This window comes from Lytechinus pictus, unplaced genomic scaffold (assembly GCF_037042905.1).
Source record: "Lytechinus pictus isolate F3 Inbred unplaced genomic scaffold, Lp3.0 scaffold_28, whole genome shotgun sequence".
Lineage (NCBI taxonomy): Eukaryota > Metazoa > Echinodermata > Echinoidea > Temnopleuroida > Toxopneustidae > Lytechinus > Lytechinus pictus.
In genome coordinates this window covers 622,140-638,133 of record NW_026974148.1, presented here as the reverse complement: position 1 = coordinate 638,133, position 15,994 = coordinate 622,140, and the positions used below count along the sequence as shown (strand labels likewise).

Genomic DNA, 15,994 nt, shown 5'->3' with positions numbered 1-15,994 from the left:
ATATATTCACAATATATGCCATATAAGCTGAAACAACAACAAAGACATTAATTCCACCAGTTTTAATTAACTGGTCTGGAGAAAAGACTAAGCTCGATTCTCAGTTTTTTCCCACTGGAATATCATTATTGTATCTTAGTTTGGACTTATATTAAGATTTTTTAAACAACCGGGTCTGAAAAAAAGACTTTGGACTTATATTATAATTTTTTAAACAACCGGGTCTGGAAAAAAGACTTTGGACTTATATTATTATTTTTTAAACAACTGGGTCTGGAAAAAAAGACTTTGGACATATATTATAATTTTTTAAACAACCGGGTCTGGAAAAAGACATTGGACTTATATTATAATTTTTTAAACAACCGGGACTGAAAAAAAGACTTTGGACTTATATTATTATTTTTGAAACAACCGGGTCTGGAAAAAAAAGACTTTGGACATATATTATAATTTTTGAAACAACCGGGTCTGGAAAAACACTTTGGACTTATATTAAATTTTTTTAAACAAACGGGTCTGAAAAAAAGACTTTGGACTTATATTATTATTTTTGAAACAACCGGGTCTGGAAAAAAAGACTTTGGACATATATTATAATTTTTTAAACAACCGGGTCTGGAAAAACACTTTGGACTTATATTAATTTTTTTTAAACAAACGGGTCTGAAAAAAAGACTTTGGACTTATATTATTATTTTTGAAACAACCGGGTCTGGAAAAAAAGACTTTGGACATATATTATAATTTTTTTAACAACCGGGTCTGAAAAAAAGACTTTGGACTTATATTATAATTATTGAAACAACCGGGTCTGAAAAAAAGACTTTGGACTTATATTATAATTTTTGTAACAAGTGGGTCTGGAAAAAGACTTTGGATTTATATTACAATTTTTTAAACAACCTGGTGGGTGTTTCATAAAGCTGTTCGTAAGTTAGGAGCGACTTTAAGAACGACTGGTGATCCTTTCTTGTGGAAAATGGTATATTCATTGGCGATAGTTAAGCGCGTAAGAAGGGTTCACCAGTCGTTCTTAAAGTCGCTCTTAACTTACGAACAGCTTTATGAAACGACCCCCAGGTCTGAAAAAAGACTTTGGACTTGCATTATAATTTTTGAATTAACCGGGTCTGGAAAAAAGACTTTGGACGTACATTATAATTTTGAAACAACCGGGTCTGGAAAAAGACTTTGGACTTGTACTATAATGTTTTATTAACCGGGTCTGGAAAAAAGACTTTGCACATTTGTGCTTTATGAAGGCATTACTATAGGATTTTAGTTTAGAACGGATTCGCCAAAAATCCCTTCAAATTTATTACATTTGTGGGTAAAGTCATTATTACATTTGTGGGCGATCAGAAATTATTACATTTGTGGGTAAAGTGCATTATTACATTTGTGGGTGAAATTATTACATTTGTGGGTAAAGTGTTATTACATTTGTGGGCGTTATTACATTTGTGGGTAAAGTGTTATTACATTTGTGGGCGTTATTACATTTGTGGGCGTTATTACATTTGTGGGTGCAACGGGGGGCACGTCCCCTGGATCAGTTGTAAATCATCAGGGGGCAGTTTGCCCCCCCCCCTTTGGTACACTATTTTTTTCCCATGCTGTTCGAAGTTAACCATGGCATAGTCGGCTATTACTATTAGTATTAGGCATTAGACAGGTCCAGATTTGAGGTAAAGTTAATGCGCTAGCCTAAGCAAGTCCTAGCCTAGCACATGTCTTGCCATTAATGGCAGCTAGTTTGATAAGTGTTTAAGAATTGGATATATATATATATATAATGTATATAGACCTAAGCCTGTAAGGCCTATGTAACTATGTAAGGGTACCGGTAATTTGACGATGCTAATTCATTCTGAGCAACTGAACGTGAATGCTTACGACCGGCACTGGTCCACGCGCATGCGTACTCTTAATCCGAAGGCGCAAGTCATGAATATTCATATGTTGGTCCAGAACTCGGTGGGAAAAATAATTTCGCAGGCCGGGCATCAAGGCACTATAACACTGTTATATGCACATATGATATGCAAATGAGAGAAACTCTTATGTCCTTCACTCACTATTTGTTTTTTTGTTTTTTAGGAAATATACAATATTTCAATTTTCACATACTTGACAATAATGACCAACTTGAATGAACCCCAAAATGTTAAGATAATGGTAATTCGGTAGAGGGCGCCCTTGATGGATCAATAATCAAACGGCAAAGGAGAGCAGGGACAATGTAAAACTTCAGTTTTTTCGCCTATATTGATATTTTGAAAAAAATTGATAAGTGAGATATACTTGCTAAACTATGCTGAGGTTTATGAAACCTAGACCTACCTCATCAGAGGAGAAACAAGGAGATTTTAGCAACTTTTATCCTACGGGTGCCACTCCCAACACGGAACTGAACATGGCGGTAGGTGCTTATAACACTGATTCTACGAATAGTATGCTACGTGAGATTTTGAGAAAAGTTTCTGGGCTTGATGAAATGTATAAGAAAGTGGATATGATTGGGCAAAAAATCATTTACATTGAACAGAAATTTGAATCATTGAATACGAGAGTTGTGGATTTGGAGCAAGGAGTTGGATATTTGGAAACTGAATTTACAGAATTGAAAGAAGAAGTGAAAGAAATCAAGGTGAAAAAAGCGGACATAAATTCTGTAAATGAGCTACGTGGGAATGTTGTCGACTTGGTGAACCGCAGTAAACGGAATAATTTTGTGCTATACGGCATTCCTGAAGGCGAAGAAGGAGACACATACGACTGTACTGCATACGCCCAGTCATTCTTCGCTGATCATCTCAATGTCCCGGATGCAGAGATTGAACGCGCACATAGAACACCGAGTGGGAAACGCATACTCCGCCAATCAAGGGAAGGACCAGTGAAGCCACGCCCAATCCACGTCAAGCTTCTCCGATTCACGGACAGAGATAACATACTGAAACGCAGCGCAACATTGAAAGATGTTCGTATCAGAGGTCAGAAGGTCGGCATTAGTGACGACGTACACAGCGACACAAGAGAAGAGCACAAGAAACTGATGGAAAAAGTAAAACAGTTAGGGAGCTTGTCAAAAGTCCATGCACCGTTCTATACCGTCTTTACTGCATCCGGGTTTTCGCTTCGGCTTTCCTGCCCAACGTTCCCTTCTCTTCAAAGGAACGGCCGCCATCAAAGGCCCATTGATGCCACCGTTCTTTTGTTCGTCTTTCCTGCAAATCTTAATTTCTGTCGAAATACCGAAGAATCTATTCTAAATAGCTCCCTCTACGACCAAAACAAATGCGTGCCTTCATATTGACTGTCGGATCGGAGAGTTCGGGTCACTGTTCTGAACTGTGGTTCGCATCTATCATGTCTGTAATGGAAGTTCGGGTGCATTCATAAAGCCACGGTAGCTTAATAAAAAATCACGCACGTTTCATAAATCGTTACGGATCTTTCGAATTTGCTGCAATAACCATGAAAACCTCTTTTTTTGTGCAATTGGAAGAGAGTCAATTCATGATGTTTTAGGTGAAAAAATAAGATTCCGCACATTTTCGTTTCGTAGGCCCAAGCCATTCGTAAAATTCACGTCAATTTGTAATGTTCATTATAACTCGCATCTGAAACAAATGTCGGGAGCCCCCCCCCCCCCCCAAAAAAAAAAAAAAAGACAGAAGGAAATAGAATGATAAAATAAATATGACCGGAACAGCTTGACACTATTACGCATAGATATATCAAAGATTTATTAGAAACTATTTTTAATAGTTTGTTCAATTTTGGACGGGCAACCATTTCCCCGGGATAATTTCTTTATCTCCTTGTTTTAAAGAAGCGGGACCACAAGGGAAGGTGAAACGAGGAAGAAGAAAACTAACAAGTCATAGGGAAAGAAAATGAAGGGGAAACAGAGAGAAATAGGACAATAATATTGGGATGGAAGAAGAGGAAGGGTGAACAAAAATAGGGAGAAAAACAGTTGAAAGAGAAAAAAAAAGGAAATTTGAAAGGGGAAGAAATTTAGGATCGAGAATCAACGGGAGAGGGGGGGGGGGGACAAAATAATATGGAAATGGATAGAGACAGAAAATAAGGGGAAAGAAGTAGAGAGAGCTGGTGGACGATGGGGGAGAAATAAAGGGGGGGGGGAGTGAAAGGGGAACAGAGGGGAATTAGACATGGAGTGGCCATGCTGAAACGGTTCTTTATTCTTTGTTCATTCAGGTAACAAGAAGAGAATGAAGAAGAATGAAGCCTAAAAGCTCGGAGTTAAATTGGCCGCAACTTTAATCTGATTGCGAACCCCTTCTAGCAATATTTCATGAAAAGATATACAGAGCAAAATAAGTGAATAAAAAAGGAAAATGAGTGAAAAGAAATTGAGAGAAGAAAAAAAATAATAACTACTAAGATTTAAGAAAAACATGAGAAAGAGAAAGGGAAAATCGTGTACCAAAGAAATATAGTTATCGAATTGCTAATGTAGGAACCTAAAGCACTTATACCACATCAGTAATTATCAGGATAGGAAAGATAACAAAAGCAACATGATTATAGGGGTTGAAGCGGGCTCCTATTTGCGGCGACGGAAAAAATGGATTAAAGATTCAAAGATAAAAGGAAGAAGAATTAATGCAAGGAAACATGACAAGGGGAAGGGATAAAGAAACGAGGAGGTAAAAAGATTAATAAGAAATACAAGTGACAAAAATGGAGTGGGAGAATTGCAAACAGGAAACCCTCTTACATCTGCAGATCGCTTCCCTAGCTCTGCCATTGCCCATGAGTTCTTGGACCTATGATAATTACCCGTTCCGCCCGATTGGAATGACTGTGGGGGAACCAACCCGTCGATTTAATTTCACATGAATCAGAAGACCATGCGGTAGCCAGTGGCGTAACAGGCGGGGGGGGGGGGGGGGCAGGGGGGAGGGCAAGTTGCCCCCCCCCCCCCCTGGCGGATTTCACCGGGAAAATAAATGAAAAACGGGAAAAAGAAAAAAGGGAGGTAGAAAAAAAGGGAAAGGGGAAGGAAAGGGGAAAAGGAAAGGAGGAAAAGGAAAGGGAAAGGGAAAAGAAAACGATGAAAAAAAAACATTTTTAATGGAAAAGGAAGGAAAGCGGGAAAATGTAAGAAAGAAGAACATTTGAGAAAGAAAAAATCATTCCGAACTAGGCCTATGTAATGCAAAAGCACGGTGGGAAATAAATTAAAAGATGACAAAATGGTAACAATAGCGGGAAACGAAGGTAAAATTTAATTAATAAAAAGCTTAATTGGAAAACGAAGAAAAAGGTCAAGAAAAAAAAAAACACGACCGGGCTGCCGATGATTGAAATTAAAGAGCGGAAAATGGATGGACTGCATACAACATTGATCAAAATAGCGGCAATGCGAGGTTTAAATGACTTTGATATCAATAAATTTCGGGGGCTCCGCCCCGGACCCCAACCCCAACATTGTGTGTGAATTTTATATCATCAAAAATTATGTTTCTTGGTATTATTCATTGAATGTGTGACTTTCGTAACTTTCAGTATTTTCATTTATTATAATCATCAAGGCTACCACATTCACTACCACCGCCACCACCATCATCAGTGTTAATTATCATCACTATCATCAGCAGGATCATTATAGTCAATTATGTCAACAGAACCATCTATGTCATTATCGTAGTTAATGAAATTCTGATAATTTGGGTAAGGAAATAATAAAAATGAGAGAAAGGTTGTAGCGGGAAGGGGTGAGTTTGTTCTAAAGTAAAATCAATGTGAGTAGAATTAAATTAATGTTTTTATCTATATTGCAGTGATGGTAAACATCATTTCTATTCTAGGATGCCACGATGTTCAATAATTTAAACTTCAAAATTCAGTACTTCACGGGTGAAGATATGGGGCCGTAAGCTGCAGGGAGATAATGTAGAATAGGTAACATTAACATTGGTTGGTGTTGGAGTTTAGTTGGCGCTCTTCAATCTGGTAGATTATCTGCGCCAGGTCGTTTCCATGTTGCTTAATTCCCGCTTCAATGTCCTCGGCCGGCGTTAGACTAGTCTGACCTGTCATATAGCGAGGTGCAATATAATTAAGATTAGTTACCTCCACCATTAAACTGTGCATTTTTGTACTTCATAGTATGCAAACTTTTATAAGAAGCTATGTCGAAACACAATTTTAGTAGTCTTTAAGAATTAACATCACTAAATATAATCCTCAGAACAAAAGGAAGCGAGAGGGAGAGATGGAGAGAGATCAGTGGAATATTCTTATTCGAATCTCTTTGTTTTTTTCACATAATTCAGGATTACTTTATAATCTGCATTTCTTCCCAATAATGTTGCTAGGTCTGATATTGGCGTATTTAATTTCAGGCTTCTTTGCATAGTTCTTCTTTCTCTTTCATATTTATTACAATGTAGTAAAAAATGTTCTATTGTCTCAGGAACCTGACAATGTGAACATAGACCATTTTCATGTTGATTACATTTATACTGATAATAATTCAATTTACATTTTCCAAGTCTTAGCCGGTGAATCATAGTCTCTTCAAATCGAATGAGACCTTGATAACTAATTGTTTCTGCCACGTTGGGTTGGATGCTAAATAAATGTCTTCCTTTAGATGAGGATGCCCATTGAGCCTGCCAGATTTCTTTATAAATCAAAGACATGTGGTTTTTCCATTCCTCTTTGATATATGGAATGTGTAATTCAACTTCTTCTTTTGATGCTCCTTTTTTTGCTAATTGGTCTGCCACTTCGTTCCCGTGAATACCGCAATGGGATGGTATCCATTCAAAGTTGACATAAATATCTGATGATTGTAAAACTTTGATTTTATATAAGATATCAACAATAAGATTGTTTTGAATTCGATTGCTTTCGAGTGCTTGAAGAGCTGACAATGAATCTGTAAAAATTATGATGGACATTCCTCTGTTATCTCCTAGCCAATCAAGTGTCATTACAATTGCTGTTAATTCGGCTCTCATTATACTTACAGAATTTAATCTATAGTATTTTTTAATGTCCAGTTCTGGTATATAAAAAGCAGAGCCGGTTCTCTTGTCTTCTTGTTTTGATCCATCAGTGTAGATCTTTAGGTAACCTTTCCATATTGTATGTGTCCTTTCTAAGACACAGTTTTTCATATCTTGTACTAAGTTACGTTGTTTGTTGATAACATTATGGATATAGTAAGATATATTTGGTATTGCATATGACCAAAAAGGTTCTCGTAATATTCTTTGGCTTAGTTGTTCAATTTGGATTTCTTCATTTGGCTTACATGCTCTAACTACAAAGGGTCCATGACCTACTTTCCAAGTAAATTGATCAATATACCAGGAAGGTTCAATAATTTCTAAAGTAGGATGATGAGTATCTCTATTTGTTAAAAGATAAAACATGTATTTATCAACATACAGTTCTCTTCTTAGTTGTAAAGGTCGTTCACCACATTCAACCTGCAGTGCTTCAAGGGCAGGGTTATATACTGCACCAGTTATTATTTTCAGTGACTGATATTGGACTGAATCTAATTCTTGTTTTAGTGAAAGGCTAGCCGAATCGTATAACTCACATCCGTAGTCTAATATGGATCTAATAAGACCTTTGTATATAATATAAAGAATCGTTTTATTATTTCCCCAACTCGTTCCTGCTATACACCGTAACAAATTGATTCTTTTTGAACATTTGAGTTTTATATAATCTATGTGCTTTTTCCAGGTGAGTTTCACATCAAACCAAATACCCAGAAACTTATATTCTTTGTATTGTGGTATAGAGTTATCTTTAACCTTAATATTTACCTCTATATGCTGCCTATTGGTAAAAATCATAACAGCAGACTTTTGAGGAGATATAATCATACTCCAGGTTGAGCACCATTGTTCAATCTCTTTTAAAGCTTTCTGAATTTTCTTTTGTAGAAAGTCAAGATTTCTGCCTGAACACCATATGGCAATATCATCGGCATACATAGAGATTTTTACAGATTTTTCTTTCAGTTTTAGATCATTCAACATTAAATTGAACAAAATTGGACTAATCACACTACCTTGGGGCGTTCCATTTTCCAGAACAAACTGTGAAGATAACTGACCATCAACTTTTACCTTGCAATATCGATCTTGTAAAAATGAATTAATCCACTGTAACATTTTTCCTTTTATACCAGCTTGATGACATTTAAATACTATTCCCTTTCTCCATAAAAGGTCATATGCTTTTTCAAGGTCAATGAAAATAACTAGAACATACTCTTTGTTAGCTAATCCTTTCTGTATATCTGTTTCTAATCTAAGGAGCTGATCTAAAGAACTTCTATTTTTTCTAAATCCAGCCTGTGTTGGTGTCAGGATACTGCATCGCTCCATGAACCATACGAGTCTATTTTTAACCATTCTTTCCATCAGTTTGGAGAGAGTTGATGTCAAGGAAATGGGTCGATATGAAGAAGGGTTCGTTGGATCTTTACCTGGTTTAAGTACAGGGATCTGGGTAGAATAATGCCAATCTGTGGGTAGAATTGAGGAATTCCAAATACTTTTTATTAAAACTAATATGAACTGAAGAGCTATTTTTGGTAGGTGTTGTATCATAATTGACTTGATACCATCTGTACCTGCTGCAGAATTTTTCATATCCTTAACAGCGCTTGTTAATTCATTATATGTGAATTCATCATTAAGAGGTGTTTCAGAGGAGTAGCTTTCTTCGATCGTATTTCGTATCAAATTTTCAAATGAATTTCTTCTAATAATCTCGTCATTGTCTAATCGATTGTCGATCGTTTTAAAAGCCTTAGCAATCAATTCTGCCTTTTCTTGAGCATTAGCTATTGGTGTATTGTTTCCTGTTAATAAATTGGGAAATATATGTTTGGAGACAGAACCATTTCGTAGTCCTTTCACCATATCCCATACTTTGCCTAAGTTGGATGTTCTCCTCAAAGACTGACAGTAGTTTAACCAGTATTCCTTTTGTGTTCGTCTCTTTATTTTTTGAGCATATGCTTTCTTTTTCCTGTACATTTCCAAGTCATCCTTTCTAAAATGTCTATTTAATCGATTTCTATATTTATTTCTTTCTTTGATTGCTTCTTGGTATTCTAGTGTCCACCAAGGTACTGGGTTTTTTGCTTTTCGATTTCTGCCTGCTTTGCGAAGGGTTTCTTCTGCCACTTCGTTAATAATCTGCAAAATCAAATTGTACTTATCTTGAATATTCAGATCATGTGAAAAATGTAATATCTTTATTTTACTAAATTTATGCTTCAATCTTTCCCGATATATTTCCCAGTTTACGTGCTTGAAGGACCAATTCTTTTCATGAGGATTGATGTTATCATCTACAAATTCTATTTCGTGCAGTGAGCACTTGATAACATTGTGATCGCTCCCGAAATTTCCTAGCACGTTCCATTTTAGTTTGCTGGCGATTTCCTTCGAAGCAATTGTTAAGTCTAGGCAAGACCTTGTCCCTGTATGGATGTCCATTCTTGTAGGCGTCCCATCGTTCAACACAACTAAATCATGTTTTGTTATAAAGTTTTCAACTAATGTCCCATTACTATCTCGCTTTATGCTACCCCACAGAGGGTTGTGTGAATTGAAATCACCTGTAATTATTATGTTTTTTGAACAATTTTCAATCAAATTTTCTAAATCTCGCAATTCTATCTTTTGACAAGGATTATAATAATTGATTAATGAAATGACCTTGTCATAAGTGAGAATGTCAATTCTTTGATATTCCTTGATTTGAGGGAAATTGACTTCTTTGAAAGTAACTGTTTTATGCACATATATTGCAATTCCTCCTCTTCCTCCTTGGCCTCTATTTTTTATTACTGGGATGAAATCTGGAATTGCTAATATATTAAAATCAGTGAACCATGTTTCTTGTAAACATATCAAGGCAGGGATGGAGTTTAATTCTACATTTTCTATTAGCTCTTTGTAAAAGTCTGGACCGTGAGCATTCATGCTTTGGGCATTCCATTGTAAAATATTTAAAGGCCGAGCGTTAATTGTATTTGAGCTGTCTTTATTACTGAAGACGATCGTGGATCATCTCTGGAGACACCTCGTTGATGACTAAGCATCGCTTGGCTGCCTCAACCACTAATCTAATTCTGTTTGAATGAGAAGTTTCTTTGTCAAGGTTGTTAACTATAAAAGTGATGAATGCCAAAAAGTCGACTCTAGCATTTTCTGTGGATGCGGGAATTACAGGTCCAGACTCTTCTGCTTCATTAGGCCTATGATTATTCTCTTTACAAGTGAATTCTTGCGCATCTGTCTGTACAGACTTTTCCGCCGTTTCTGTTTGAGTGGATATGGTCGCCGTTTTTATTGTCGACCTCTTTACCGTTGGTATTTGATCTACTTTAGCTTCCAAAATATTCGGTTGATCTGGGATTTTCTTTCCTTTGGGGGGTTTGATAATATTCTTGTTTGATGATTCACGATCTTTCGAGTGATTTTCTTCTCTTTTTTCTTGATGGTATATTTTTGTTGCTTGAGCATAAGTTAAATTATTTTGCAGGCTGACATTTTGAATATTTTTTGCTTCCTTATAATAGGTACATCCTTGATAGGCCGCTGAATGATTAAGGTTACATCTCAAGCATTTTGGGCTATCTTTATTGGGGCACATTTCAAAAGTGTGGGCCTCACCACATCTTACACATCTTAAATGACCCTTACAATTCTTTTGGATGTGCCCAAATTGCTGGCATTTATGGCATCTTGTTACAGTAGGGACAAACTCATCAACTACATATTTTTGGTATAGAAAGGAGACATGGTGTGGAAGATTTGGTCCTTTGAATACTAAAAGAACAGAAGGGGTTGGTGATAATTCACCGTTTATTCTTTTATTGAATCTCTTTACATACGTCACACCTTGTTCTTTCAAGAGTTCATTGAGTTCTTCCTCCGTGATTAGTGTATCTACTTTATGAATAACACCACGGATTTGAGTAATGGGTATATATTGTGCAACCTTGACAGGGGTGTGACTTAATTCAGTCATTTCTAAAATCTTTTTCATCTGTGTTTCATATTTTTACTCACCTCACCATACTTTGAGTTGATTTCTTTAATGAGTTTTGCTGGGCTTATTTTGCTTATGCTTGAATTCTCGTCTACATCTCTTATTTCTACTATCATAGATTTATTCTCACTTCTGACATGTCTGATATTCTGCTTTTTACGATTTGAACTCGACCCTTCTTTGTTTTCGAAACTTCCTTTCCTAACTCTCTTGTCGTCTTCATTTATAGTTCTTGTACTTGCTTTTCTCTTTTTTCTCTCCACTTTTCGCCACTCCATTTCACTCTCAACTTCTGTAGAACTCTCTCTATCATTTGATTTATTGAGATGAGCTTGGAATATACCATGTTTTCTATTACTGCTCGGGGTCATCATTACATTACCAATTGCGGCTTGATAATATGCTTCTTCTCCCGAAGAAATATATGTTTCTTCCGTTTCCATTATCCCTTTTTGGATAGTTTGAATATTATTAGAAGTACTGTTAGCATTGGGTTTTGTTAGTATGTTGGTTAGTTTACTGTAAATGTGCTTTTGAATTTCGCTGACAGGCTTACCAATCCGCTGTCCGAATCGAAAGAGTTGGTTCATAAGCTTCTCAGAGTCTCGTTTTCAAATATAATGACACTTGTTGGATAAAAATCTATAAGACTTTCGCTTTTGCTGAAAGAGTAGTTCCGAAATCATATAAATCCACAGAAAATAAAGCTCAGATCAGTGCAGATCAGTGCAGCTCAGTGCAGCTCAGTGCAGCTCAGATCAGATCAAACATTAGATCATTACTCTAAAATAAATGGAATGTAATTATTATTTATATTAGTTAGTACACTTACTGGCCTAAAAGCAAAAGCAAATAGGGCCATGATAAATTATAGTCTTCTCCATCAAGAGAATTGAACATTATTGACCTTTCAGGATTGCTTGGCATTGATACTCATAGAACTGTTCATATTTTTTTGCCCAGGCCTATGATCATGAAAAAGCAAGATCACTCACCCGTATAGTAGAGAATCATTGACAATAGCATGCTCAGCGGGTTCGCCACAGAAAACAATGGGAGACGCTCACATACTTTAATTCCCTATATCCGCTGTCGTGATTAGATGAACCTACTTCAAAAGACCGTTGGCCCGTCCGATGGGGAATCTTTTGTAATAATATAGTGTATTATAGTACGTGTAGTAACTACCGTCCCGACTTCTTTTGTGCTATTTAAAAGATTTCTTTCACCATCATCGAGTAGCGATTAGCGTGTAAAATCGCATAAATTATCTCACATAACGGATCTAATATTCATGATTACCAGCATCACCATAGTCATTACCATTATCTTTCATATATTTTTAATTATATAAAATATAAAATTGATATTGGAGAACGATTGGGAATAGATAATGAATGAATGATGATGGTGATGATGATAACAATGATGATGATAGTGATAATCATAACTTTGAAGTGATATTAACGGACATGATAATGCGAATAATAATATCAGTGATAATGTTGATGATTGAATATTAACAAATGAAGATGATTGGTATATTATGCAGCAATGAACCATGTACAACTTGAGACGCGTTTTTCCTTTATCATTTTTGTTATAAAAGGTTTTCATAATCATTATCCTGAAATACATAGATTATATTTCGATTAAAAAGAGAGAGAATGGATGGCCATCTAATTTTCACCAAAAATTAAAGTAATTGCACAGTTCACAGTAGGCTGAAAACCGTAGAGGGGCTTCAAATGCGGCGGGAAAGGCTATCTAACCCCCACCCCCCCAAAAAAAAAAGCTTCAACACGGATTTTAATTTCTCTTTTGAATCTGCCTGTTTATAACTTTCTGGTAGATTTTTCCAGAGTTGGATCCTGGGGGGCAAGGGGCCCGCCCCCTCCCTCCTTCCTCTATTGGCGGAGCAAAAAAGCCGGGGGAAAGAAAGACAAAAAAAAAAGGGAAATGAGAGGAGAGGAGAAAAAAAAACATAGGAGGAGGAAAACTATTTAATAAATAAGATGAGAGAAAGACTTCGAAAACAATTTTTAAAAATTCTTTCATGTCATTATATAACATTTTCGCTCAAGCTTCGCGCTCGCATTGCCTTTTAGGTGATTTACACATATGGAACTTAAAATATCAAATTTTTAAGTCAATACACATAACATTTTTTAGCTCGGAAATTGAAATCATTTTTTAAAAAGTGTTCTGTAAAGATTTATTTTTTGTATTGTCTGATTATTAACATTTTGTGCTCCCGCTGCGCAAAATTTGGTGTATCAGGTACCTATTATTTTCCTGTATTCCATTTTAGCTATCAAAATATCCCTATTCATGTCAGATTGTATAAACGTATTAGCTAGCGCTGCATGCTCGCATTTTGATTGGTGAGTTATGAAAATTTCAATATTAATTCTATTACAAACTAATCAATATCTCCATTTTATTACAGTTTATCGACAATTTTCAGCTGGCAATTTGCGCACACATTGATTGTTGAAAATATATTACTCATGCATCTTATTCATAATTACAAAAGTGCCTTAAATATATTATATATAATATTGACAGATTTCGTGCTCTGATTAGGCTTATTAGATGAATAAATTAATTTAATTTTCACTGTTTGGATTCCCCCTTGAAAGAAACCAACAAAATTAAGCTTTGCGCTGTAGGGGGGGGGGGGGGAATTTTGCGTCCTCTCTCTGTATTGACGAAAGCTGGATCCGCCCTGATAAAATGATCCCTTTTCAAGCTCGCAATTCACGCTTGAATTATTAAGTCTGATACTTACCCTCTCGATGACTTTGAAATATTTTGGCTGTAACTAAATCGAGTATAACATTTGTTCTATGAAACTTGATTTTGTAACATTTATTATAAAGATGCTAATGAACAAATCACATTTGGTTTACATATCATAAAGCGCCTTCTCATATTCCAATTTTACCTAAAACGTAAGTATTTTATTTTCAAACGAAATCTATGAAAAGGGTGCAGTGAGGCTTTCATTTTTATGCCAAATAGTCTCATAATTAGGATTAGCAGCAAACACGGTTTTCGAGTAGAAGACACATCGGGGAACATCAAAGTATCAAGAGAGTCACCCGCGCTGACAAAGTGATAATCTCCTATTGAAATACCCCAACCAATCAAGAGGTCATCTTTCTATTAAAATCCGCCACCAGTCGGACCACCTCAGTGTTCAAGAATATAGGGTAGTCTCCCCAATCAAGAATGGGGTAATTTAAATCTACCTTGACAATGGGGTAAGCCGTTAAATACAGCTTGCAATACGCTGACCCATTTTATTTTCAACGTCCGGCTTTCGGGGAATTAAAATGAGCATCAAATGGGTAGTTTTCTTGTGCTCGTTTTGTCCCCATACTAGAACCTTGATTTTGTTTCTTTTCGCTTTTATCAACACATTTTTAATTAAGCATGTAACTTCCCTCTTTATAGGTATATCCTTAATATGAACATTCGAGTTATATCCTTTGCCTTTCATCTCTCTGTGTATTTTAATAACCAAATATATTTGGAAAATGGGTGTTTACCAGGCAAAAGTGAACGTCATTACTTGTGTATGAACGACATATTCTCATTAAAATACATGCGGTGAGTTTCAAAGGGGGCACAATTGTATAGAAATGGCATATTTATATTAACAAAATTGATAATGGCTTTCAAATGGGGGGGGGGGGCGCACCGGCCGGATGCTCCCCCCCCCCCCCGGATTCACTACATAACTGTACCCTCCAGGTGCAGAATATAGACCCACTGACTTCTTTTATAGAGGTCAAAAAATAGACCACAATACTTTTGACAGCCCAACTATTGTTTATACGGCGCCTATTGGATTGTATTGTGTTACTCCGGCAGGATCCGCACCCGCATGCACTCCATCCTTGTTGACCTAGTATGCCAAATACCTCGGTCACATTTGTTCTAAGGCGAGTCGAAAACAGCCGTTTTAAGTTTTTGTACCAGCTAAATATAGGAGGTTTCTGTTTTCGACTCGCCGTATGGCCGCCGTAGAGCAAATGTGACCGAGGTATTACCATTTCCTGTACGTTTATTGATTTTTATTTTGTATATTTAAATATGCAAGCTATACAGAATGCAGCTATACGATTAAGAGGTGAAATAAAAAGTTGGAAGGAAAACTATAGGCCAAAGAGGCTTTCGTATTACTAACTTTACGTCGGTAAATTATGTTTACCTTAGACACTGGGAATCTAATTTGCAATATTTGACACACACACATTGCAGATTAATTTTGATAGGAAGAAGAAATCAACGGCAATATACACGTATTGTACAAGTCAAACGTGAAGGTTAAAAAAAATAATAGGTATAGAAAAGATTTTAAAAAATTCAAAGGAAGAAATGAAGTTGGGTGAAAAAAGGAACCATTAGAATTAAGTTGACAAAATTGAATATTGTAAGTAGAACAGCAAAATTGAAAGAAATAATTAAGTCACCCCCCCCCCCCAGCGGACTGGTTTGAATGGGTGGGGTCACCATGCATAGAATCATGGTACTTGTGGATGCCTCAGCCTCAGACCCCCTTCGGTTCTGTGGCTCCTGGATGGTAATCAAGAACACTATAGTATCAGAGCACTCTAGATCACAGGGGAAATTTAAATAAGATAATAAAAACGGATCCCAGGTATAAAGATAATATAGCTTTTCCTGTCCAATATCATGTCGGAGTCACTTAAATGTGTTAATTTGCATTTTAATTCACGCGATATTTTTCATCGGTCATTCATATTTATATTGTCTAATGTTATGTTTTATATATTGTAATTATTGCATTAAAAATTTGTTTGGAAAAATGAATAAATAAATGAATGAATGAATTCAAAGTTTAGAATGGGATTAATAGAACACGCTATAATTCCTTTATAACTAC

At 36.1% G+C, this 15,994-nt stretch overlaps 1 protein-coding gene across 1 annotated transcript; it reads right to left on the bottom strand.

Annotated features, from left to right (window-relative positions):
• Positions 1 to 10,071: 10,071 nt before the first annotated feature.
• Positions 10,072 to 11,076, bottom strand: LOC135158067 (uncharacterized). Its single transcript, XM_064115354.1, has one exon. It carries the CDS (start codon positions 11,074 to 11,076, stop codon positions 10,072 to 10,074), a length of 1,005 nt encoding a protein of 334 aa, XP_063971424.1.
• Between the last annotated feature and the right edge of the window lie 4,918 nt (positions 11,077 to 15,994).

Coding starts and splice junctions, on each gene's coding strand:
- LOC135158067 (XM_064115354.1), bottom strand. CDS start 11,076: ATGAAAAAGATTTTAGAAATGACTGAATTAAGTCACACCCCTGTCAAG.